Source organism: Falco peregrinus, chromosome 6, assembly GCF_023634155.1.
Source record: "Falco peregrinus isolate bFalPer1 chromosome 6, bFalPer1.pri, whole genome shotgun sequence".
In the NCBI taxonomy this organism is placed as follows: Eukaryota; Metazoa; Chordata; class Aves; order Falconiformes; family Falconidae; genus Falco; species Falco peregrinus.
Genome location: NC_073726.1, coordinates 82,148,469 through 82,172,624, shown reverse-complemented (window position 1 = coordinate 82,172,624; position 24,156 = coordinate 82,148,469). Strand labels below are relative to the sequence as shown.

General features: G+C 34.1%; 1 protein-coding gene across 6 annotated transcripts in view; it reads right to left on the bottom strand.

Annotated features, from left to right (window-relative positions):
- The window catches only part of CCDC91 (coiled-coil domain containing 91), a 150,016-nt gene that overhangs the window by 37,379 nt on the left and 88,481 nt on the right, over positions 1–24,156 (bottom strand). For all 6 annotated transcript variants that reach the window (XM_055808663.1, XM_005234745.3, XM_027782887.2 and 3 more), the window contains exons 9-11: positions 11,026–11,118; positions 10,773–10,841; positions 8,855–9,031 (exon numbers count right to left, since the gene is read on the bottom strand). In XM_055808663.1, the coding sequence (XP_055664638.1) occupies positions 8,855–9,031; positions 10,773–10,841; positions 11,026–11,118 (339 nt within the window). The remainder of the gene's footprint in view (positions 1–8,854; positions 9,032–10,772; positions 10,842–11,025; positions 11,119–24,156) is intronic.

Below are 24,156 nucleotides of genomic sequence, written 5' to 3'. Positions count from 1 at the left end.
ACAGAAAATAATAGTTGGGTATCCTCTCAAGAGAAATGCAAGCAAACACTACCACTAAAAGTTGAACAATATGGTAAAGGCCATAGAAACTGGATAAAAAGTCCTTTGAAAAGCAATTTGTTCTCCAGCACATGACATGATACTACATTGTCAATAGTCTGTCTGGATAGGAATCATGATATTGCAGCAAAAAACCAACAACTTCTTGTATGAATCCACAAGATATTGAATATGAACAGCAATGTTATGATAGTCCAAGCCTGAAAAAATATTTTTTTTTCTTCCAAAGATTAACAATTTCCCACCCTATCAAAACCCTACAAAGTCTAACAAAGTTATTCCGGGAATTGCAGTAGCAGATATGTCGGTTTTGCTGGGTACTTCAGAAACACAGAAGAAATGGAGTATTGCAAACTCTGCCTCCCCCATGGGATTCTGTAACCTATGTATAAGATGAAGCAACAAATGGACAAAGGAAGATTGATAAACTGATACTATTTTGTAGTCCCTTAATTGGCAAGACACTCAATGCTCTGTATATCTTTATATATATGAGAAGAGTTTTGAGGATGCATGTAAGTAAATGAATATTAGACGTCACATGGAAATCCTCCCAAGTACAAAAGCATCATAAAAGCAGGGAATGCAATACCAATTTAATGAATGTTTTATAGGTAAAAGTTGATCTCCTAGTAACGAATACTATAAACAGAGTAAATAATGATAAGAAAGAGAGAAAAATAAACTCTGAGGAAGAGATAAAAAGCAGTTTATAGCCTATTTAACAAAGAAAGTGTGATGGAAAGCCCAAGGTAAAGGGCTGGAAAATGAATATTATGGCAATATTCTGAAAGGACATGCTATTGTTAGGACAAAAAAAAACCAAACACATTAATAAAAATAGAGGGAAAGTGGGAGCTTGCATAAAGATTGAACCTATATTTGTTAGATATATCATCTCTTACAGATTCGATGTCTAAATGACCAGCAACCTGTAAACAAATATATTTACAACCGGTTCTGAAATAAAACCATGATACAGTCCTCAGTGACAAGTAACACGGTTGGTGTTGCAGGTACGAGAAAAAATTTGGCGAGTGGGAAAGAAAAAAGACTAAGAGACCTGTTTAACTTCAAATAATGTATTCAATAAAGTGATACCAAAGAGATTTATCAGTGATTTTAGTGCAGACAGAAATAGCACTCAAAGTGGGCATGGAGGAAAAAGTGAGTTAAGCTTCCAAATTCCACCTGAACGAAGACGAAAACTTGCACAGAAAGCATTAAGCAACTATCTAAATCTAGGAAGGCAATAGTTCCTGATACTGCTAAAGAAGCTCAATACCATGAAGTACCACAGAAAACTACTGCCAAGCGCTACCCATTAATGTCTTGCCCCTCTGCAACATAGGGGTTCCCAAACTAGCCTCCTTAATAAAATTACCGTTATCACCTGTGGCATCACACAGAACCAAGACACAAGTTCTGCAAGTTACAGGAGGCACAGATCATTGGAAAACAGCTCTGTCTTACAAACAGTATGATGATTTCAGAATAATAAAGTTGTAGGAAATATCATAATACCATGTAGCACCTCACTTGAAGTGGTAGAAGAAACAGATTTTTGCAGCAGCATCATGGGAATAGCAGTTGAATGTATTTTTACACATAAGCAGTTCAGGAGAAGTGTATCCATGAAGGAGATGAACAGACAGGCTAGAAAGATTACAGGAGATCAAAGGAGAGAACTTCTGCAAGGACAACCCTGAAAACTACTGTGTACAACAAAGAAAGACTATAAAGACAGATAAGTAGATTCACAATATGAAACTCATTCACAGATTTTAAAATCAGGAAAGGGGCACATACTTGCACTCAATGTTCTGTATTTTTTTAAGGTAAGGAAACTGGTGCCAATAAACAAAATCCCATAGTTTTGACACCTAAAAAAGGACACATCAGGGGATCTATCTGCAAAAGTAGTCTTACTGGACAATAAAAAGATAAGACAAATGTATAATGCCCATATTTTTTCTTTCATTATACACCTACTGATTTGACACATGAGAAAAAAAGCTGTTTCTAACAGATTATAGGGCTAAGAAAGGGCTATTCTACAGCTAATAAATCTGACAAAGCTAGAGCGGGAAATAACTTTATAGACAAACTTTTTTATTTATTAATTCTTCCAACCTTCTCAAATACTGGCCAATAAGGAAAAATATTTAGACAAATAATAATTCTCAAAAAAAAATTAACATTTAAGTTAAGCAATACTAAAAAAGAAACAAAAGGCAGTTCTTTCAGTATACAGCCAATGCCTTCATGTTTTCACGTACGTATCTTTAATTCACTTACATATGACTGGGTATGGGATTCCTCAGGACATTCAGTACAAAACTGATTCTGGCTTCCCAAGACTATCAAAAAAAGCACTCCCTCAAACAGATGAGCATGAATACCAAAATAGTTTTAATAATATCACAAGTAAGTAGCCATTCATTTTCTAGAATTAAGCACCGTGTGTTCTAGACGTTTTGCCTTTACCTTCTAAGCAATGGCATATACTGGCATTCATAAATTAATGGAAAAACATTAAACATACTTTAAAGCCCACACAGTGCAGAAGAATAAATTTGTTTTCAACTATCTAGATATTTGCCAGTAAAATTATATTAATGCATTCCAAGATCATAAATTACAATTTTCTTGTTCTGCAAGAACACCACCACATGAACCCTCAAGAGTGTGAACATAATTGCCTTGAATACTTAGAGATTTACTCAGCAAAGACTATTGGGAAGTTCACAATTATTTTCCATAAGCCTTTTAGCTAACTTTTCTTGCAAAAATATTTTCTCTTTTTATATCTTAGTATATCTCAGTTGTGGCTTGGCTGAATGAAGCACTGCAGCCTCAGTTTTCCTGAAATACTTTCCCATTGGTAAGATCATTTTGCCTTAGTGCTTTTGCTCATGTCCAAGAGGAAGCAGAGTTTATGTCAGTTCTTTTAATAAATTAAAGGCTTTTTTTTTTTTCCCCTAATTATTTGCAGCCTTCAGAACACTTGAGTCTCTAATGTATCTGCTGTGTGAATTATGGCAGTGATGAACTCAGGCTCTTTTACCCTCGAGAATTAGGGTAAACTACAGTAAGTTATTCACAGTATTTTAAATTTAAGCCTTCAGGAAATGACAAAGGTGATTCTTTGCTTTGAGTGCTTTAGGAGAGTTATTAATTTCAAACTATGACATGGACCTAAATTTCCATGGCTCACTCTGCATCTGCCAGCTTTCACTTCACTTGTAATGAATTTTCTTTAAAACAAAAAATGTGGTACATAAATTCTCTTTAGCTTCTTTTGCTACTTCTCTCCCCCACCCTGATTTCACCTCATTATGTAACTGACTATTTAGCTTTGTAAAATGATAACAACTACCATGCTGAGATCTCTGCGTGTGATAGCATTATAGCTACAGTAGATACTGCTATAGCTACTCTGCATTGCCCACTAATTACAAATACAGTATACCATCTTTCTATTTTACTCAAAACTGTATGCATCTCATCATCTTATATTCCCAAAGAATTTCTGGATTTCAGGTTTTTTAGAGTAAAAATAAGCGGAAAGACGACGACAATGGAGAGCACTGTCCTTTGTTTTTTCACTGAAGTTTATAGCTGTACATCAGGAGCTGCACTGCAGTTTTGAATTCTGCACAGAAACCTTCTTGTTCAGCCAAATTACCTGCTACAGTTTCTCCTTATCTAGAGTGTAACCCTTCTTTATTCAAATAAGTGTTCTAGAAGAATCATTCTAGCAGAAGAATTTCACCAAGCATTCCTTTCACCACTGACAACTACCAAATATATTACACTGTCCTTGCAGAGAAGTTGCCACTGTAAAAAATGCTATATAATGTATCAAAAATAGAAAAGAAAATACTGGAGACTTGCCAGGCTACATCTAGCCTGCTAAAATATATGAGTTCCTCATCTATAATGACTTTTCAATGTGTTGTAAAAGGATCATGATGTCACTGTGCAAATGAACATTATCTTAAATCAAAAGACCACTCATTTCTTTCACGGAGAGCTTATTTTCCCTGATTGCAGATGCAAGCCCACCCTCCCTCTTCTGAATAAACCCAAAATAATTAAAAATATCTTATAAAAGCACTATTCACCTGGGTAACACACATAAAACCTGAAGATGCTGCTAGTTTCAACCAAATGGAAAGCCTTTTGGACTTCTAATATCTTACAGCCTCTTGAGCCAGTGCTCTAGAAAAACTTTTACCATTTCTGTGGTGATGTAATATATCTCATTTGTCCCTTCAGAGCTATAAGGCTTCAAAGAACAGTATCTTCAATTTAATTAAAAATCCCATGTTTCGAAGTAAAGACCCAAGTCACTGGAACAGCAAAGCTTTCATGAAAACAAATGCAATATTTGTGTTACTTTAATCCTTTAATTTCTTAAAAAAAACAAATGAACAATCCAACAAAGAAAAAAACCAAAACCCAAACAAACAAAAGAGAAGGGGGTATGTCAAGGTTGCTCCATCAAGGTGAGATGTTAACTCAGTAATTCTCGGTTCTTACTTCCACTGTAAGTTTACTCTGCTGTTTCATACTTGATAACAAAATATTTTATATTAATCATGAGTTATTTTTATTAAACTGTCCCTAAGTCCCCAGATTTTTCTCTGAGAATGTTAAATTAATAAAGTAAATCTTACATGGAAGTAGCATCTCCTTTATCTGCAGACTCAATATTTACCTGATTGTGGACAAACAATTTTTTTAGGTCAAAGTTTTGTCAGGCATGAATATCTAAGAAATAGATATTGATATAAATGATCTTCAGAGCTTTATTTCTGCTAAAATTGCCTGACCGAAGAAATGTTAACTAGTGTACTTCAGGTTTTTTCCCAATTGCTTTCTCATATATAACCATGTTCTACAAGGTTCTTCTAGTGCATGTATTTAAAACTTCGTGAAAAAAATGACATTTTATTTTATAAGGAAAACTAGTGGATAAGAAATTCCTCAATTAAAACACAGAATCAAAATTTCTAAACATATTTTCTGGTCTAGAAGGTAAAGAAGCCAACAATTCATATCACTATGACACAGAAATTTATTTTCCCTCATTTTCATCACTTAAATATTTTACAGATACACAATGCTGCTGCCGTTCTTAAAATATGTCCTTCCCATCTAATTTATCAATTCCTGGCCCATGCATATGACAGTGTCCTTTTCCCTAATAGTTCGTCTAGTTGTGATTTTCAGTGTTTTACATTGATGTGCTTCTTGTCTGTTCTTAATTTACAGCCATTTCACAGAAATTTTTTTATCTGAAGGACAGAGTTGCGGGTTCTTGGTTATGATTCTCAGTGTCTGCTGACAGTGTAATGAGCTTCTACTACCACATTCACAATTCTGTTGAGGTCCTGTCTGGCTGTCAAATATGGGGTCTCAATTTCTCCTCTTTTGTTCTTATTTAGCTGTGACATAGACCAAAATATACTTAAGCCACACAGATTATAAAGTGGGTTTGTATCTCAAAGAAAATTATACAAAGTTGAATGTCTTCAAATTTTCCCATTCGTTATTCCTAGATTTACTTATGGATGCCATGACTGGAATTCATTTTGCATCACATATTTGCAGAACTTTTGTAGATTTACAGTATTAGTGAAGAAAAATTCCTTCTCTTTTATATGATGTTTAATTTCTTAGTTTTAGATTAAATCAGTAAAGCAAATATCTTCAAATTAACTTAGAGCAGAATGAAATTAAATTTTAATCTAGATTTCTATGACAATTATTGGTATGACACAAGATTAAAAAAGATGAAGAAACAAATATAAATATATCTTTTCTTTCTCACACACAGATTATTTCCTCTGGTGATAAACTGAAGAAGATAAACTAAGAGAAGAGCGATTTTGTTAAAAACAAGTCAGGCTTCTCTTTCCTAGTATTATGTTCCAAAATCATGTGCTAGTCAGCACGGAAGTTTTCTTTCTTGAAAGAAGAGTACTGCTCTTAAAGCTCTTTTTATGTCTGATACCAAAAGGTTATTTTGCATGTTCCCCTACATTCAGCTATGCTCAGTTGTTTCATTACTTGGTACTAAACATAATAATAGTATCAAGTGACAATTTTGAAGCAGGAAGCATAAAGAATTATACAGCACAGAATAAGGAATTAAATGAGGCAAGTGTTACACAGCCACAATTTTACATTTCGTTGTCTAAAATGTTACAGTATGTCTTTTGGCCATTACAGAGCTGACTTGACAGATTATGTTTTCTAAACAGTAACTGCACAAGAAAGTCAATAGTGCAGTTACAGCTCTTGAAAGAGAAATCTTATAGTAAAAAAAAATACAAATAAGAAACAACTCTGAGTGGAAGGCTCTACTTAAAAAAAAATAATGTCTGCACACAAACTGCCCGTAGTCCCAAATGTTTTTCTTTGCTAAACCAACATAACATCTGACAACCTGTTTATAAGCTATCAGTTGGCACATGAGCACTGCAGGACTTCTTTTGTCCTCAAGAGAATTTTTGTAGTTGTGTTTGTAACAGCAATGGCCTAAAGGAGGCAGGCAAGTTCTTGGCAGAGGTAACAAGTGAAAATTCCTGCAAGAAACAGATTGCTACATGAAAGTCCATCCTCTCCGAAGAATTTGTACTGGTTAATTGGAGAATAAAGAGTGTGACTTCAAATATGCTATACATTAATGTGACAGAATATTGGAAATCTCAAGAAAAATCTGCATTTTCCTTAATTAGGAAAATAGATTAGGTATTTGAAAAAACAATCAAATTCAAAGGAGAAATCATCCCATATTATAACTGGATAAGATGTATTATACCTGTACTATCAAAATTGTCAGAGCTATTCGGTATTAAAAAAGATGTAATTAACTAATGCCACATGACTACATCAAGAGCAAGACATATTTATAGGAGAATTAATCACAACACTCTCCAATACCTCAGTGCTACTCACCATCACAACTACAACACTAGACTCTCCAACAACTACCAACTGCTTGATCAACTAGCAGCTTGAGCTGAAAAACCTGTCCTGTTGAAAGGCTTGAATTTCTTCACCAGAAAAGCACTGACAGCTCAGTATATTTAAGACTTTGAACGAACACATCCATCAATATTAAAATTCTTCTAATATCCTGTCTTGTGACAACTTCAAAGGCAACATCAGCAACAAGAAACTCTGACAGTACACTCCACAGGGAAGGTAAATGTACCCTGAGTCACTACATCAACTTAATCCACCACCCACGGGGCATTTCACAAGCTCCTGAAATCCATAAATACAGAAACCTGGCTGACCTTGTGCATCCAGCTACAAGACTCCTTCACCAAAAACCCTCAGGACTTATCAGATCTCTCCTTGAACTTCATCACCATAGTCATCCTCCTATTTATCTCTTCATGTTCCACAAGCTCTAAAACTGTGGTGTTTTTCTTTACTGAAGTAAACAGCTACTCTATTATTGTTCTCCCATCTATTAACAGATTCTTTTTTACAGCACTAGTACCAGTTCTCATTCTGGATACTCTAAATGATTTGTATCTAAACCCCAAGCAACAGTTCTCAGCTTGAATTTAGCTTTGAAGTCAGCTGCTTATCTTTTGTTATAAAGGCTTTGAGTGCCTGAAGGCTTATCGGTACAGTAATATTACCAGCTTGAAAATGTATATCTTACTACTTGATAACTTTATGTTCAGAAGACATAACCAAGCTATATACAAAGTAAAATCATTTTATTTACACTAGAAATGTAAGCAACACATAGTATAATAATGGCATGGCATCAAAAAAAACTTTGTGTAGTTGATTAGGTATGAGGTTAATAATTCTGTTTAACGCTGAAAAGGGAAATGGGATCTGTCTCCAAAGAGTTGACTTTCAAACTGCTGTGATACACTATTTTACTTCAAATTCTAAAGGTCCTTTCTATGTTGTTGTCATTCAGGACATGCAGAAAATAAAGTCATATGAAATTCAATCACCTTAATGAAACACATCTTACTTAAAATTCTTCAGCCTATAACATTCAAGTATGCCACCAAGAAATCAGTGAATTAACAGGGTGTTCCCCCCAATATTTCCAGTATCAGAAACTACAGAATTCAACTTTTGGAAGAGTAATATAACTGCTATCACAACATATTTAATTTGTAATTCCTACAATTGTTAAAAGCAATATTGGAAACGTCCTTCTCAATTTGTGTGAAGTGACATACAATTATACTTATAGAAGCACCGCTAGAAAGCAACTCCAGAAACATTTCTGGTTCATTACTGGTTTAGAGGTTTCCAATCTTTATAACCCTCTTTTTACTTTGTACCTATTCTGTTTTATTGTCTTAGAAAAACACCTTTTTACTAAGGGAGATAATGGAATTCCAGCAGAATAAGGAACAAATCTAACATATTTTCCTAGGTATAAAAAAGAAAAAGTCACCTGAACTGTCTACAACATAAATGCCACTATCTGAGCTAGTCATCTTGGGCATCTTCTGAAGTCAGTGAGCAAACCCAGCCACTTAAAGGGCATGATTCATCTCATTTCAATATATGTACCTGAAAGGGTTGCAGGAATTTTGTTCTGTATCTGCCAAATTCTTTCCATACACATAGTCTAGAAAAACAAACTGAGAAGATTGCTGTGCACTGAAATATCAACCAGGTGCAGTGAAGAATGATAGATGTCACAAAAACCAATCTACCATAACATTAGGTAGACATTCAAAAGAAAAAATAAAATATACAAAGCAGGTCCATGGAAGGGTAAAAATATACTAACCTGATTGTGTTTTCTTTGCTCTTGCATGGCTTCGCAAACAGCCTGAGCAATTTTCTCTTTATGTCTGTCACGTTCTGCTTCCCACATTTTTCTTTCTTCTGCATGAATCTTCTCCATATTTCTCCTCTCCTCCTCTACTGCTTTCAGAACAGCCTCCCGCACTACTTCTTTTTCAGCCTTTGCAACAAATCAAGCACAAATAAACAACCAAAATACCCAACATGGGTGCCTAACTCATATATATTACTTCTAATGAGATCTATGAGCTGACAAGATATGGGATGTGAATATTTTCACTTCTGAACTATGAACTTACAATTACATTATGGTGCTATCAAGCACGTATTACCACTGGACAATGACTTTGTAGTTACAGAAAGAAAAAGAAAGTTACAAGCAAGGGTCTTAAATCCCCATCTGCTGAAAAAAACAATATATCATAACTAGTTTGTTTAATGCCACGACAAAGAAAAACAACCATGCAGCAGAAACCATGTAAGAGTAGGTCCGTCATGGGCCTTCCCTACAGTGCCTGATATTCTCATACATGTGATACTCCTGCGCTTATCTACAGCTGTCTAATGTCCAAAAACAGTCTGTTTTCTGTAAGTAGCCAATACATACTTAAAACCAATGTGTCTTCCCTCCCAAAGCTCCTTAGCTATGCATCCTACAAGTACTGGTTAGTTTGGGTCATTTTCCAATACAAGAAATCATCAGAAGACACATATGGAATTTGAAGTAACAAGGAGAGCTCTACACCTGCTGAGCCACACAAATATATTTACCAGCAAGACAATCATTGCTAAATATCTACGAATAAGCAATGGCAGACTGAAGTTCAAAATTAAAAAAAAAACCCCACAGGCTGACAAACAATACCCACAGCCCCTTCAGGTTTAATAAGCTTACAGGTCTTCCCAGTGCCCTTGGTGGTGGTTATGGAACTGGTCAGGCAAAGTTGTAAATGGCAAAAAACACTGGGTTCCTCAAATGCCTACACCTATAAAGCTGTTTCTTGCAGTTCATTGGGACTTGATGCTTTATTTAGACATTTATAAAATATAATGAAAATCAAGTTAAAAAAATGCCCTATATAATTAAGATATTATATTAAGCACACATTTCCCCTAGGATCAACCATGTAACAGATGATTCTTGGATCACTGAATGTTATTCAGAGGCGCTTACCTAGCATGCATATATTACATTATGAAGATAAAAAGGAAATTATAATATAGCCTAACCAACTGTGCTAGGTACCATGCATGGCTAGTCTTCCCAGATCACTACACGCTACTGAACTCTTGTATAATCAGTATTAGAAATGAAAGATAGCTTAACATTTACAAAATTACTGTCCTAACCCAATGCACTTAAAAATGAAAGAGACAGAAGACATATCTTAAAAAGCAGATGCTCGCTTTTAGTCAATCATCTTAAAAAAAGTAATTGAAAGCCTGTTAAAATGTCCAGACTTTTACACCATTTATAAAATGGGCTGTCCTCACTGAAAAGGACCATGTGACCATAACAAAAGTTAAATCAGACACAATGCTAATTGTCTTATTAAGATCATCAGTTGACCCTGCTACCTAGCTCTTCAAATTAAGATGTGTTCTTGTCGCTAACCGAAAGACCACGAAAGCAGGTATTTAGGTAATGCCAACAAATGAACTGCCATATTGTCACTTCTTATTATAAACTAATTCAGAGGCTATCTTCGATACCAGTTACATAGACTATCTGTATCAAGGCACAGGATGTAGCACATATATCCGTGATCTATAGAACGGCTTCTTTTACATACAGATGAGAAGACAGAGCTTGACAAATCTATGTGAGTGAGTTGCTGAATGGGCTTTAGTAATGATACACATGGAATCATGTTGCATGCCTGCTACTTAACAAGAGATACCTTTGCAGCAGCTGCCACGGCCTCCTTACTTCTTTGTCTTTCTTCATCCAAACATTTGTCAAGCACTTCCTGTAAGTGAAATTAGTTATGAAAAATTAAAAAGCAACACACAATAGAGGAGTGGCTAAAATTAATTTCAGTCAAAGTGCTTGAGAAAGCTTCCTCTTCCTGTCAGTAACTGTGACAGGATCATTCCCAATGAACTTCATGGTGCAGATCAAACTCCCTTTTTTTTGGTAAATAAAAGAAATACCTTGTGTTTTTGTGACTGCTGCATCAAAGCTTCTTCTATCTTTTCTGATAGCACTTCCTTCTCTGCTTCCAAAATGTCAAGAAGTCGCTGATGCTATTGGGAGAAAACATTCATATTATTGTAACCACAGTCTGCTATATTATTGTAACCACAGTCTGCTAGTAAAACAGACAAAAAGAACTCACTCAAGACACTCAGGTTTGTCAGCTGCTTACAAAATTACTTCAAATGTAGATTCAGTATAGCGATATCTACAGCACTCTGTTAATTGAGCTCATGTCATGGAAAAAAAAAGCAACCAATAACAAGAAATAATTACCTTCCTAATTATTTACTATTTCCTCTCAGTCTGAAGAGAATTTGAAAACAAGTTGGAAAAAAAAATCACTAAATAAAAGCAACAATTAGAAAATTTATAAAGATGGTCTAAGTAACACCACACTTTAAACATTTCATTTAAACAGCTGCAGAATTTAAATGATGCTTGTACTACCTCTCAGTTATACGTACAAAGGGCAGAAGGCTAATTTATTTTTTCCAACCATTTGTGATACCATGAACTTTGAAATCCAGTAAATGAGAGCAAACGTGAATGCTGTTTTCTCCCAGCTTTCTTGTAAACTGGAACATTTTTTTCAGGGAGAAAATGAACACTGAAAAAAAATGACCATGTAACCTGCATTTAGATGTATAATCTGTCACTGTTCTTAATCACAACCCATTTATCTGTTTTTCACTAAACCAAATAAAGCATTTGAAAGATGTGGGTTTTGTCTGTAAGAGGTTAGCTGCTTTCCAAAACTGAAAAAACTGGAAATTATTGAGGTTGGGAATTTGTCGCGAGGTAATTGCTAGCAAGTACAGTACACTTTTTAACATATTATTTAAGAGATACTGTATTATAAAGATGACCAAAAGGAAAGTGTAACAGTAGAGGTTTATATTAATAGAAGTGTGTATAACGAACATAAAATTTTTACACAAACACTTATGCAGGCAAATACCCCTTTCACCAGCATTTCTAAGAAACACTCATTTCTGTTTCACGAACTTTATTATGTTTTAATTAAAAGTGTCTCTAATGGCAGCTAGAAATACATTACTAAACTGCAATACTATATTTTGAAAAATATTTTTTAATTCGAAGAATAGAATAGAAAACTTCTAGACAGCTTTATAAAATAAAACACCTATCTGCCTTTCCAGGATAAACATGTAAAGAGGCATTTCCTTATGAATTTACTTAAAATAGGTCTGAATGAAGCAGACATATTCTAATGGAAAACACCTGTGGGAGGAGTGGTGAAATTCACATCATGGTTATACTTAATGATGTGTAACTAACTTTTCTTGTGGACTCAGTATTTTCAGAAATTAGCTTTAACTATCAGGGCATTTATAGAAATTTTTTTTTGCCATTAACTCAAAGATGAAACAATAAATATATTTTATTAGTTAAATGATCTCCATGACTCTTCACTTGACTGACTGCGCAAGCTCAGATCCGTTATTTCACTTTCATTTGAAAGAATGACACAATAGAAGACAAACATGTCTGATAAAATATCTGCATATATGACACACATCAAAGTCTACCAATGTCAGTTAAAAGACTGAAATTTTATTTACTTCAGTCAAGAATCAGCGAGGGACTTTCTAAGGAAAGCTCATTAGAGAAAATCACCTCTATGTTTAAAACACCTACAACAGAATAGTAGTTAACTTGTTCAGCCAGATTAGAATTTCTAGTATAAGACTTGCAGGCAGTTAATTTCAGCTTGACTCTGACCACCAGATTTCTAGGTTAGATATGAAGACTGTGTATGCATATTTCAAGTTGCCATAGTAGGCCAGCTACCAGAATTATTCTACAACGTTTTCCATGGCATTACAATTTTCAACCTTTAAACTTCAGGGCCACTTCAGAAATTTTATTTTACATATATGTATAAAGACGACATGCACGTGCATCCTAGAAGTCCTGAAACAATGCAGACATTTCCATTATTACAATATACAACATGTATATATGGCCAATGGAGACAATTACTGTCTATTCTCCCTGTAGATAAAATAATTTAATTACTACAGCATTCTGCATGTCCCTAACCACCCTACACAGCAGTTTACTTGACATAAACCTGTGGCAGACCTACAATCTCGAAAACTACAGACATCGGGACCAAAATTTTTATCATACAGAAACCTGAAAAGTTCTGATCTTTAATACATCTCTGAAGTGAAAACGTATCTCTTTCACTGCAGAGTGCACAACTAAATCCAGAGATCAACCCTTTGTACAAAACAAGAAAATGTTACTCCAGTTGGTTGTTACAGTAATAAGGAGTTTAACAACAGCTGGATCTATCAGATCCATCGAGATACAGCATATCAAACAAACAGAAATATAGACAGCAGCATAAGATAAATCAGTTTGCTGCTTCTGGAAGCAGAAAGGGAAACCTTTAAAATACAATATGCTGCTTTTGCTTGCCACTTTACAAAAAAAGGTTGCTTAATAAGTAAACAATTACCATAAAAATGAAGGCTGCTGTGATTGCCTTTGCAGTATGATTACTTTGATTGAGCTTAGGATCTCCTATCTCCTTGGTGGATTAGAAAATCTATACAGTATTACATTTTGAGTTTTACGGAATTCGCAGAAATTCAGTAAGAACTGTATTAAAAATTGTATCGGTGTATAAAAACACACTAGTTCCTATTTTTCAACATTGTAGAAGTAACTATTTGTGAGCACATTTAGAATGCTTTCAAAATAAAAACTAATGACTTCTGGCATATTTCAGTGCTACTTCTTTTACATTATATAGCATCCCCATTTCTCATGGAAACATAAAATTTATAATTTCAAGAACGTAAGCCTCTTGTGAATAGCTTGGCATGTCCTTTCTTATTATAATGTAAATGTTTACTCATGTGGAATAATCCTTCCATAAATGGTTACCTTCATATCTGAACTTCCAAAAGTTCATATATCATCACAAATGTTGCAACAGCTGTCCATACAACTCAGTAAAGCAAATTCTCTTGTACTAGTTCTAGAGAAATACCTTGAAGAACTGTTTATTTGGCTTCAGAATTTATATTTGGCCAAATAGTTTTCTTTTTCAGAACGAAATGTACCTTAAGCTATTAAATTACATAAATTATATGAAAAAAAGTAACCGGAAATAGACAAAGAGTGAAATATTACGTGAACTGCTTCTTGAAACAGGTCTTGAGTCCAGAAAGCCCATATTGCATACTTAGCATAGATACAACAAAGAGGATGAAAGTTTCCATTCTTCAGGTAGTTAATAAGCAATCTAATTACTTATCAAGAACTTTTACTTCTTCTAAGGTACAGTGCTCCACAGTAGTATTAAGCATCATATGGAGTCATGGAATCTCTTTGAAAGCTATGCTTATTACTGTGATGTAAAGCAAGCTCAGTGGTATTATTAACCCATTCTTAGAAAAGAATGTACCACCTTGTCATCTGAATTCCTTTTTACAGAAGCACAGATCTTTCAAAGGTATACTTGGGTATCTAGGTTATGCATAATACTTGTGCAGAAAATGTGGGATGTTATGGATAGTAAAGGTTTCTGTACATTCCTCCTTCTGACAGCAATCAAGCAAATTTTAGCTACTTCTGTATAATGACAGCAATCTGACAGACTTTGATAAAAAGCAGTAATGCAAAGGAAATGATTAATGAATCTATGAATAGAATTCCAAGCTGTTAGTTTAAATGTCTCTGCACAGCAAGATATTGTAACCCCTCTGTAACTAGTCTTTAAATTAGGGCAACTAGCTTTGTACTTCAGATTTAAAAATGATCCATATAAATTCTAAGTAGAAGTTACTATATAGAAGCATTAGATACATTAATCTTCTAGACACATGCAGAATGACTTTGGACTTTGTTACTTAATGGCGATGCTGAACTCTATATACAGTCACTGCTTCCTCGGCTGGTCTTTCAGATGAGGTTATTAAAGGAGATGAAGGTTAAAAGCATATAAAGGGTGAAGGTTTCACTTCAGCACTTACACATTTGAGAGCTTTCAACTGCTCTTGTATTTTTATCTAACAGGAATTAACAGGATGTTTTAGGTTCATTTACTTGGCTTGCAGATTTTTTGTACAACTATAACAAAGGTCTTCTAATACAGACCATTACTGAATTAAAGGTCATATACACTGAGATAAATGCCTACAGCTAAGCATAAAACCCTCACCTTCTCAACAGAAATAAAAGCTATAGAAATTATGCAAGCTGAAAGAATTTCATTCAGCGTTTCCAGCTTCAACAGGCAAGAATTATGAGCATGTTCCCCAATCTGTTAAAGTATTAAAGGAATAAAGAAAGAGCGTTGTGACTTAAGGCACCACCCTGAGATAGATATATATATATATATATATAGATATATATATAGATATATATACACATACTGAAGTTGGATTCCCAAGCATTGTAGATGCCACTTTCTCTTATGCTTATTGGGATGTCAAAGTTGCAGGTCTCCTGGTCAATTGTACCTGAGAGTATACTGCCCATGCTTCAACAAGTAAACCTAATAAAAGCTTTCAATAAGAAGTGATCAGCCTCCTGTAAGTGAGCTAATGAGTTCATCAGATCTAACAGTCCTATGAAAAATAATCCCGTCTGTTCCAGTTTTCCTGTGAAAGTTATGATGGAGACCCACTAATGGAGCCTTATGTTTGGAAAAAAGCACCTAACCTGTAGACTGTAAGACAGTGTCCATGAAGTTTTTAAATGAAAGTTGGCAGTGAGGGTTTCCTTTATTAATCAACAATCCAAGAACCAGAAAACCAGTAAGAAAATTCTAAACATGTTGGGGCTTTGAATCCAATTATCTAGCTGTTATTAAACAAATATACCTTACTGACTCCCTGAACTAAAGTGGAAAAATGGAAAGTGATGGAAAGTTATAGCTACAGGGAATCTTACAAAAAAGAAAAAGATGTCCTGAACTGGAAATATGGTGGATGAATCAGTGTGAGGCCAAAATAAATCTCAGTGAAAACTCCACTTTAGTGCAACAAGAAAGTTTTCAGACAGATAGCTTGCTAGGCTGCACATTCACGTTATGCATGTTATCTATAAGGCACAGTAGACAGTCCAATACAGCAGAGATACTCAGCCAGATCTAAAAACCTTTAGCTTAGGTACCACAAACAGTATAGCTCTTCAGTGCTTTGCCTGAAATGATTTCCATAGCCCAGAGCCCTTACCTAGCCCTCTTTCTGACAATGCTACAGTTTGCTTCCTATTATTTTCCTATTTATTATATTATATATTATGTATATCTATATAATTATAATATTCCTATTATTCCATAGACAGGGAGTATAGGGTTAATAGTGCAATTTTCTGATGTGCAAAAATTCTGAAAAGCAAATTGTAGTTGGATGTGATGGCACAGTGAGACACAAGAAAGTATTTTCCAATAAAAGAAAAAAAAAACATACTTTTTAGAAAAATGGTATTTCAAAGTGGAGAGAAATACTAGTATTTCTACCCTACTGTGTGGAAAGTAGCAAGACAGGGTCAAGAAGTGTCTTCTGAAAATCATCTTAAAACAAAAGGCATTCAAAAATAGGTTATAAAGTTTTCCTCCCTGCAAGAACTTCTCTAGGCAATGGTTCCAAATGAAAATTGTTTGATGTAGATTCAAATATAAATACAGAGGTCCTGTGGTTTTTCTTGATTCCTGTAAAAAAGAAATCAAAAGAATCTTTCTTTTTTTCCTGGAATGTGAGTCACAGAAGGCACTGTAAACAGATTTAATCACAATAGCAACTAGGCAGTCTTTTTTGTTATTTTTATATATTAAATTTATTTCTGAGGAATCATGACATTATCATTTCAGGTAAGCATCTTGTGAAGGATTACATAGTACATCCATGGAGTGAGTGAAATAATGCAGGGTATGAACTATTTTACAGGTAAAACACTGTATTAAAACTATTAATAACTAATTCCATTTTAGCACACTTAAGATTCCTTGCATATCTCTATTAATCCTAAACTGCAGATTTAAAGAAAAAGGAAATAATAGAGTATCTTGCATAAACTGAAATGATTTTTAAAAACATAGATAGTTTCTTCCTGGGCCCTATACTGTTTCATTTTGAAGAAAATGAATGCAGGATTTCATCCACAAATGAGGATGAATTATTTTGCTGTAACTAACAGGCATCCAATTTATATTTCTGCAGATTGAGCCCTTCACAATATTAAGTAAATCATTACGGAGAGATCAACAAATTCAGTATAGATAAATTAATTTTGTTAGCTGTTATTCATAGTTTATGTAAGAATAGTCAGATAATCATTCAAAAACAAAACAGCAAATAACATCACAAAGCCATCAGTTAATATGAATATCCTAATACTTAAAAAAAACCCCACAAACAAAAAAAACAAAACTTGCATTATTTGTAGCATTACTGCGACAAAATAATGCCACTTCACACTTTCTCAGATTTTTAATCTGAGGAAACAATATTCAAACACTAATGAAATGACACTTGGCACCTTCTTTTAATGACATCATTCTGAAAAACAGTATATTAAGACATATGTATGTCTAATCCACCCTCAGCGAATGATCAGTTTTTCGTGTAACAAAAATCTACTGAATTTTTTAATCTAACTAAACTGCATTGTAGTTTGTAGTTTAATAGAAAAAAGCATAGCCATAATAAGACTTTATCTCTCATCTCTAGTATGGTTTTTTTTTTCTTGTACCTTCGTTACATATGGACAAAGAGCAATATCTGTCCCTCAAGATTTGAGAAAAATTATCTTCAGAAAAATTTAGCAAATATTTCAGTACTTCGCTCATCAGCAGGAATAATAAAGCACTGGATAAGACTTTTTAAGAATTCACCATTTCAAATTTGTTCACCTACTTTAAGAAGAAACCTTCTTAACCCACAAAGTTCTACTTTTATTTCTGTCTCTCCTGAAGGAATCTAACAGTAGGAAGAAATAAGGCAGGTCATGGGAAACATTATCGCTGTGTAAGAGGGAGATGACATAACAAAAATACAGTCACAGCATCATGATTTTGTAATGTTATAAAAATATGCCCATTTCTACACCCTATTCAAAATATTATTCTGAGGAAAAAGGCAAACTTATTAAAACACTAATAGTAGTCTTCTGCTCCTGTAGACAGGCTAACGATATTTAACAGCATATTCTTTTATACTGCACCTTTTCTTCACCACTACTAAAATATGCCTAAATCAAATAACAAGACCTGGTAATCATAACTGGTTTCCTACACTGTCCTCACTATCTGTGGCATCTGAGTGTTTGGCAGCACAAGGTGGAAAATCTGTCTGAAGAGTTCCAACATCTGTTACATATTTCCACTTCCTCAAATTATAACTTATTGCTGCATGGTTGAACTGTATCTTTTTGCCAGTTTGAGGTCCAAGTGGCTAACAAAGCAGCAAAACTTTTCTAAGAGAAAGCTCAGGAATCAGCACAACATTATACAACCAGAAAAGTTAAAAAAATGAAAAAAAAAAAAAAAAAGAAAAAATACAATAGCAGTAATAAAACACCTAATCCTATACTCATACTCAGGGTTCCACTCAGCAGTATACAGACTATGTAAACTGTATAATTTGAGGTACATCAGAGGGTGAAATTAACCTTAAAACATTTTGCTGTGTATGTGTTTCATTTTTTTAATAAAGTAATAAGCTATACAAAGTCATGTAAATACAAAAATACTTTTCTCAGAAAGCATATATAGTAATAGAGACTATTAAAAAACCCACAGACTTCAAGGTCCTAAGGATACAGAGATAAGGAACTTCAGTAAAAATATGAAGGAAAAAAAAAGTATTAATTAGTCCTTCTGTTTTTGTGATCTGATTCATTTCACAGGCTGTATGAGTTCTCACAGAATTGCTCTATCTATCACAAAAAATAAAAGGAAATGAACTCCTTAAATATGAGTGATATAAACAGCAGAATGTTCAGTAATGGAATATAGCAAAATAGAGGAAAAAAATTTCTACAATAGCTGACAGAAAAATAATTAAGGAGAAAAATCACACTATATTACTTAGTTATTCGTTATTAACACGGGTTGATGATATAAATTCATAACAAGCAATGAAGATTTTAAGAAAACGTTATATAAGCAAAAGGCAGAAAGCAAAAATCACACTAAAGAGCTATGTTCAACTGGAACTTGACAAATCCACGGAAGCAAATGCAATTTCCAAATAGGATTTTTGGTTGAGACTCTGAAAGTATCCTGGCTGGATTAACAGTGCAAAGGGACTGCAAAATTATCTTTCAACTAGCCTGTGATAGTGGGCAGATTCAAACGCACTTAGAAGACGCTGGTAAGTATTTACATTTTTTTAAAAAAAAAAAAAAAAAAGATATGCTTTTTTGGGTCTTAGCAATGTAACTTTTCTTTTGGGATGTAAATGCTAAGCAATACTGGATACAAAGACAACACATACAAAATCAAAACACAGAGTGATGATAAATCAAACCTTTTCAGGACTTAAGGAAAACAAACAAACAAACAAAAAAGCCTTCCCAGCACAGGAAGAGCTGATTCTTGATCTTTTTACTCCAAGTCTTTCTATACATGCAGAAATCAAGGAGGTATTATGAATTTAGGAATAAATAAGTCAAATTGAAAACAGGATTCTAATAAATACTTTTTTTCAACTTTATATAACCAGGAACTACCAGAGAATAAAGAAGTTCTGAGTCTAACTTTACTCTTGGCAGAACAGCAGAAAACCTGAAAAGACACATCTAGATGAACTATGTTTAAGGATGACAGAAGTCAGGTGCAAAGTGAATTTGATGAAAACATAATGGGAATGAGTGACAGGAAGTACTTCATTTTGGAGGGAATGAATAAACAATTATTCCCACAGCAGCAAACTGCAAGATTTCTGAGAACTGAGAGGAAACGTCTAAAGAAGAGAACATGTTAAATACTCTCAAGAATTTCCAAACCTATCTTAGTTGGAATTAATGAACCAGAAAGGTTATGTCAACTTCAGCCTTCGTTTTTTCAGTCTGCAAGTCTTGTCTTCAGGGTTATTCAAGTACCTACTGGTCTTACTGCAAAAATTGGCTAATGTGTCCTAAAAAACCCAAATATTCAGAATTCTCTAAGAATCTAGTCTGCCTATGCTCCCTTCCAGATCAGGCATTAAAGAGATTTCACAATTACTAACATTAGATGGGAAAAAAATAGAACCTCTTTTGTTTACAAAAGGAGGGGAAATAAATAATCAAAATGCATAAAATAAGCAGTTATAGAAACATGGTACACATAATGAGTAGATATAAAACCAAGATTTGAAATAGTAGAAACTTATATTTCCTGACTGCAGAATTAAGTTGCTGAATGAAAGAAACACTTTGTCTAGCATATAAACAATGACTTGCTAATACAAGACAAGTACTTTTTACACTTGACATTTTAGGAATTGTTGGGGGACTTTACTGGGACTCTTCACAGAAGGCTATGCAAAACAAAATGCATCATCCAAATACTGGAGAAGGTATCTGTCACATTCCTGCAGCTCACTACTATTGTCACATCAGCTTTCTGCTTGTCCACAAGCTGTTCTTAGAACTTCAAAAAAATGAGTTCTAGTAAATGGAACTTCTATTCTGACTGACGTTTCAGCAAAATGTTTTCAAATTGAAGCTAAATCAGTACCTCTCTCAGAGTGTTTCAAAAAAGGGCACAAGATTTCATGCACCATCCAACAGATTTTCAACTACTATTTATCATACCAATGACAGCCAATACCATGATGAAGCAAAGTAGAAAAAGAATTAAGGACATGCGACTAACACTACTTATTTCAAGTGTTGTTGCATCTACAAATGCAAGGCTTGTTTCATAGCTTCACATAAAATCATCACGAAAAATATCAACATACAAAAGTGCAGAGGAAGCATTTAACGGAGTTCTTTGATTTTTTTGTGTGACACTTCCAGTACTGTTCTGTCTCAGCAATTACACTAGCAGCTCCACTGGCTTCTTAAACTAAGGCAAAAATTTCAACATAATGTACTCTATACAAAGGAAAACTGCAGGCCACACATCCTTAAGGCACATCCTTAAGGATTTACTGATTAGGAGAAAAGAAGTCCAGCCTAGGAAAGGAATATGCATGCAATTGAACTCCAGAAATAAAGACTTCTATTCCTTGTCTGTCTTTATTAATCTTTTATGTGAATCAAAACAGAAAATAGACAGACTAACATAACTAAGGACCACAGTAAAAAGACATCTCCCTTAGCTATATCCAAGCATGAAAACACTGCACAGGATATCCAGTTGTATGTCTCTGATTTATACTGTTTCCTCAGGAAGACATAGAGAAAAAGAGGTATCAAGTTGTAATTTAGAAATGGAAATGTGTAATCTGAGCCTCACTTCAAATATGCTTTAATCCCTCCCTATGCAAGAACGCGTTTCACACTGAAGGAGACCATCAAGGTAAGGAAAGAAAAGTGCAAGATAAATAGAGGGAAAATGATTTCTCATAAATGCAAAGTGATTCGCTGCAGGTATTTAAGATTTTACTTTACCTTAACACACAGATCATTGACTGTTTTAAAAAGAATACAAAACTCAACCTCAATATAGTTTACATTTTTAACACCAACTTTGAATAGTGAGAAATTTGTGATACGTCATCATTTCTAGGACTTCCAGTGAAAACTAGTCATTCCTCTTACACTACCATGCTCATGGTCTAGCAACCTTAACAAGAAAATTCCTTAGAATATCCTAGTCCTACATGGTAAATATTTTTAAATAATAGAAGCTTGCTTACTCCATCTTTTCATGGTGCCTTTTATCGTCTGTGCTTTTTAAAGTTACTCAGTCTCTATGCCTCCTCTATGTTCAAAAGAAAAACCTACATTGATTCAAACGCTGGAAAATAGAGATGCCTGAAAGACACTCTATTCCACATACTGAGGTATGGACAGCAGAATATTGCCATAAATAAATAAATAGCCTGCCTCTGCATCAAGCATCCAGCCCAGGCAATTGCTTAGTTACACAGTCTCAGAGACGAAACCATATTTCTCCAAATGTATGAGATACAATGAATTTAAATTATATATACCTATTAAACCAAAGTATGCATTGCTTGTAGACCTCTCTCATGCCTCATTTGTCATAAAAGATCAGTAAAAGCTAGCAAAGAAGGTAAAACTATGATCTAAATTTGTCAGTAATCTTACAGAGATACATTTTATTCTAAGATGTGTGATTTGGTTTTGGGTTTTGCTTGAGGATTTTTTTAATATTCGTACTTCACAAGATACATATTGTTCTAGCCATTGTGGCATCTCACTTCTAGCACTGACCAATACCTGACTATACTGAAGGACATTTATTAACTTCCTGTTATATGTCCCTTCATTTTCTGAGTAATCTATCCAAAAGTTTGTTGATCATGTTTTTCAGTATTTATTTTCATACAGTACATTTAAGTTTCTGATTTTGAAGCTGTATTGTCTTTGTATTTTAGCAGAGAAAAACAGCCGTTACTTCTCAAAGAGACACTTTTGGGAGGGAGGGGTATGGAAGTTTAGGGGGGAAATGGAATTAGGATAAAGCATGAGAGTTATTCTATGAGATAATTTGATTTTGTGGAACTTGAAATAAAACAGCAGAAAATTTAGAAGGAATGGCAAATGAGGAGAGAAAATTATGTGGGCTGACAAAGTTTTACATGGGTTTAAAAGTTTGCAGGTAAAATACTGCTTGTAAGACAAGAATAATGGAAGAGAACAACAACAACAAAAAGCTATGTTCGTATACAGAACATACTTGCACTGTGTGACTACTGCCACAAAAAAAAAATAAATCTTTACAGTGATATAACTTTCCATGTAAAGGTGGATATGTATGTACAATCCCGTAACACAGAACATCAATCAACTTGGTGCACAATCATTAGCAATCATTTCAGCAATCTTAACTGTTATTACAGAATAAAATAATTTGAACAAAACCAAAAAGTTAAAACACCAAGGCATACATTTAAGAATAGATGTACTCAAAAAGAATAAAAACATACTACACATTTCTCAGATTCCCACAAAGATTTATGAGTGAACAAAATTTGCCAGTATAAATCTGTTTTATTAAACCTGGTAGTTCTACCATAAACACTCCCACTTGTCTACTTATTAGGCTTCAAAATCCCAGTTATCTGTTACAATTAAAGCTGATAAACCTTGACTGACAAATGACTCAGAGGTTTGTGAACAAAATGTAAACCTTTTCTGGGATCCAAATGGTGGGTTAAATGTAGACGTGATGTGAACTGGGCACTGTCTTATGTCGTAAGTACTCTTCTGTCCTACAACTGAGAATAGGTCCCTTACGAAGCTGGGTTCTCCCCAGGTAAATCTGAATCTCTCAAACATGTTTTCACATTTCTGTCCCCACCTTTTGGTTTATGATGCAAATGCCACAGATCACGCGAGCAATATTTTTGCTCAATCTGAAAGTATATCCTCAAAAATCTTCCCATAATGCTTCCAGATTTCATGAGATTCACTATTTTTTAATATTCAGAAAATGGTACCAAGTCAATAAACAACATGTTGATTTCAGAAACACAAAACATTTTGTTAAATTTAATTTTTACTTGCTTTTTAGGCAGAGCTTTATGGTAAGCATTAAATAACCGTAGTTCTGTGCAATAAACAGCTCATTCATGGTGGAAATGATTTCTCCAAACTATTACATCTTTCCTTCATCCTGTTCATACAGATGTTTATATATTTAATATGTTTGTGCTAAAGTGTTAGTTGATATGGTCAGAACAGTGAAATGATCATAAAACACTTTTGGAAATGGTGAAATACTTCAGGTGGATTTTTGATGTATTTAGCTCTAATATACACCAAGAAAATTAAATGAAGTATTATCCTTTGTATTTTTAATAGAATTGTTCCTAACAGTACTTAAAAGGCAACTTAATACTGTTAATTGCAATGTAAACAACTCCAGGAAGCTGTTAACAAATTAGCTTTCTTTAAAAAAACCAAACATACTAGTGTTC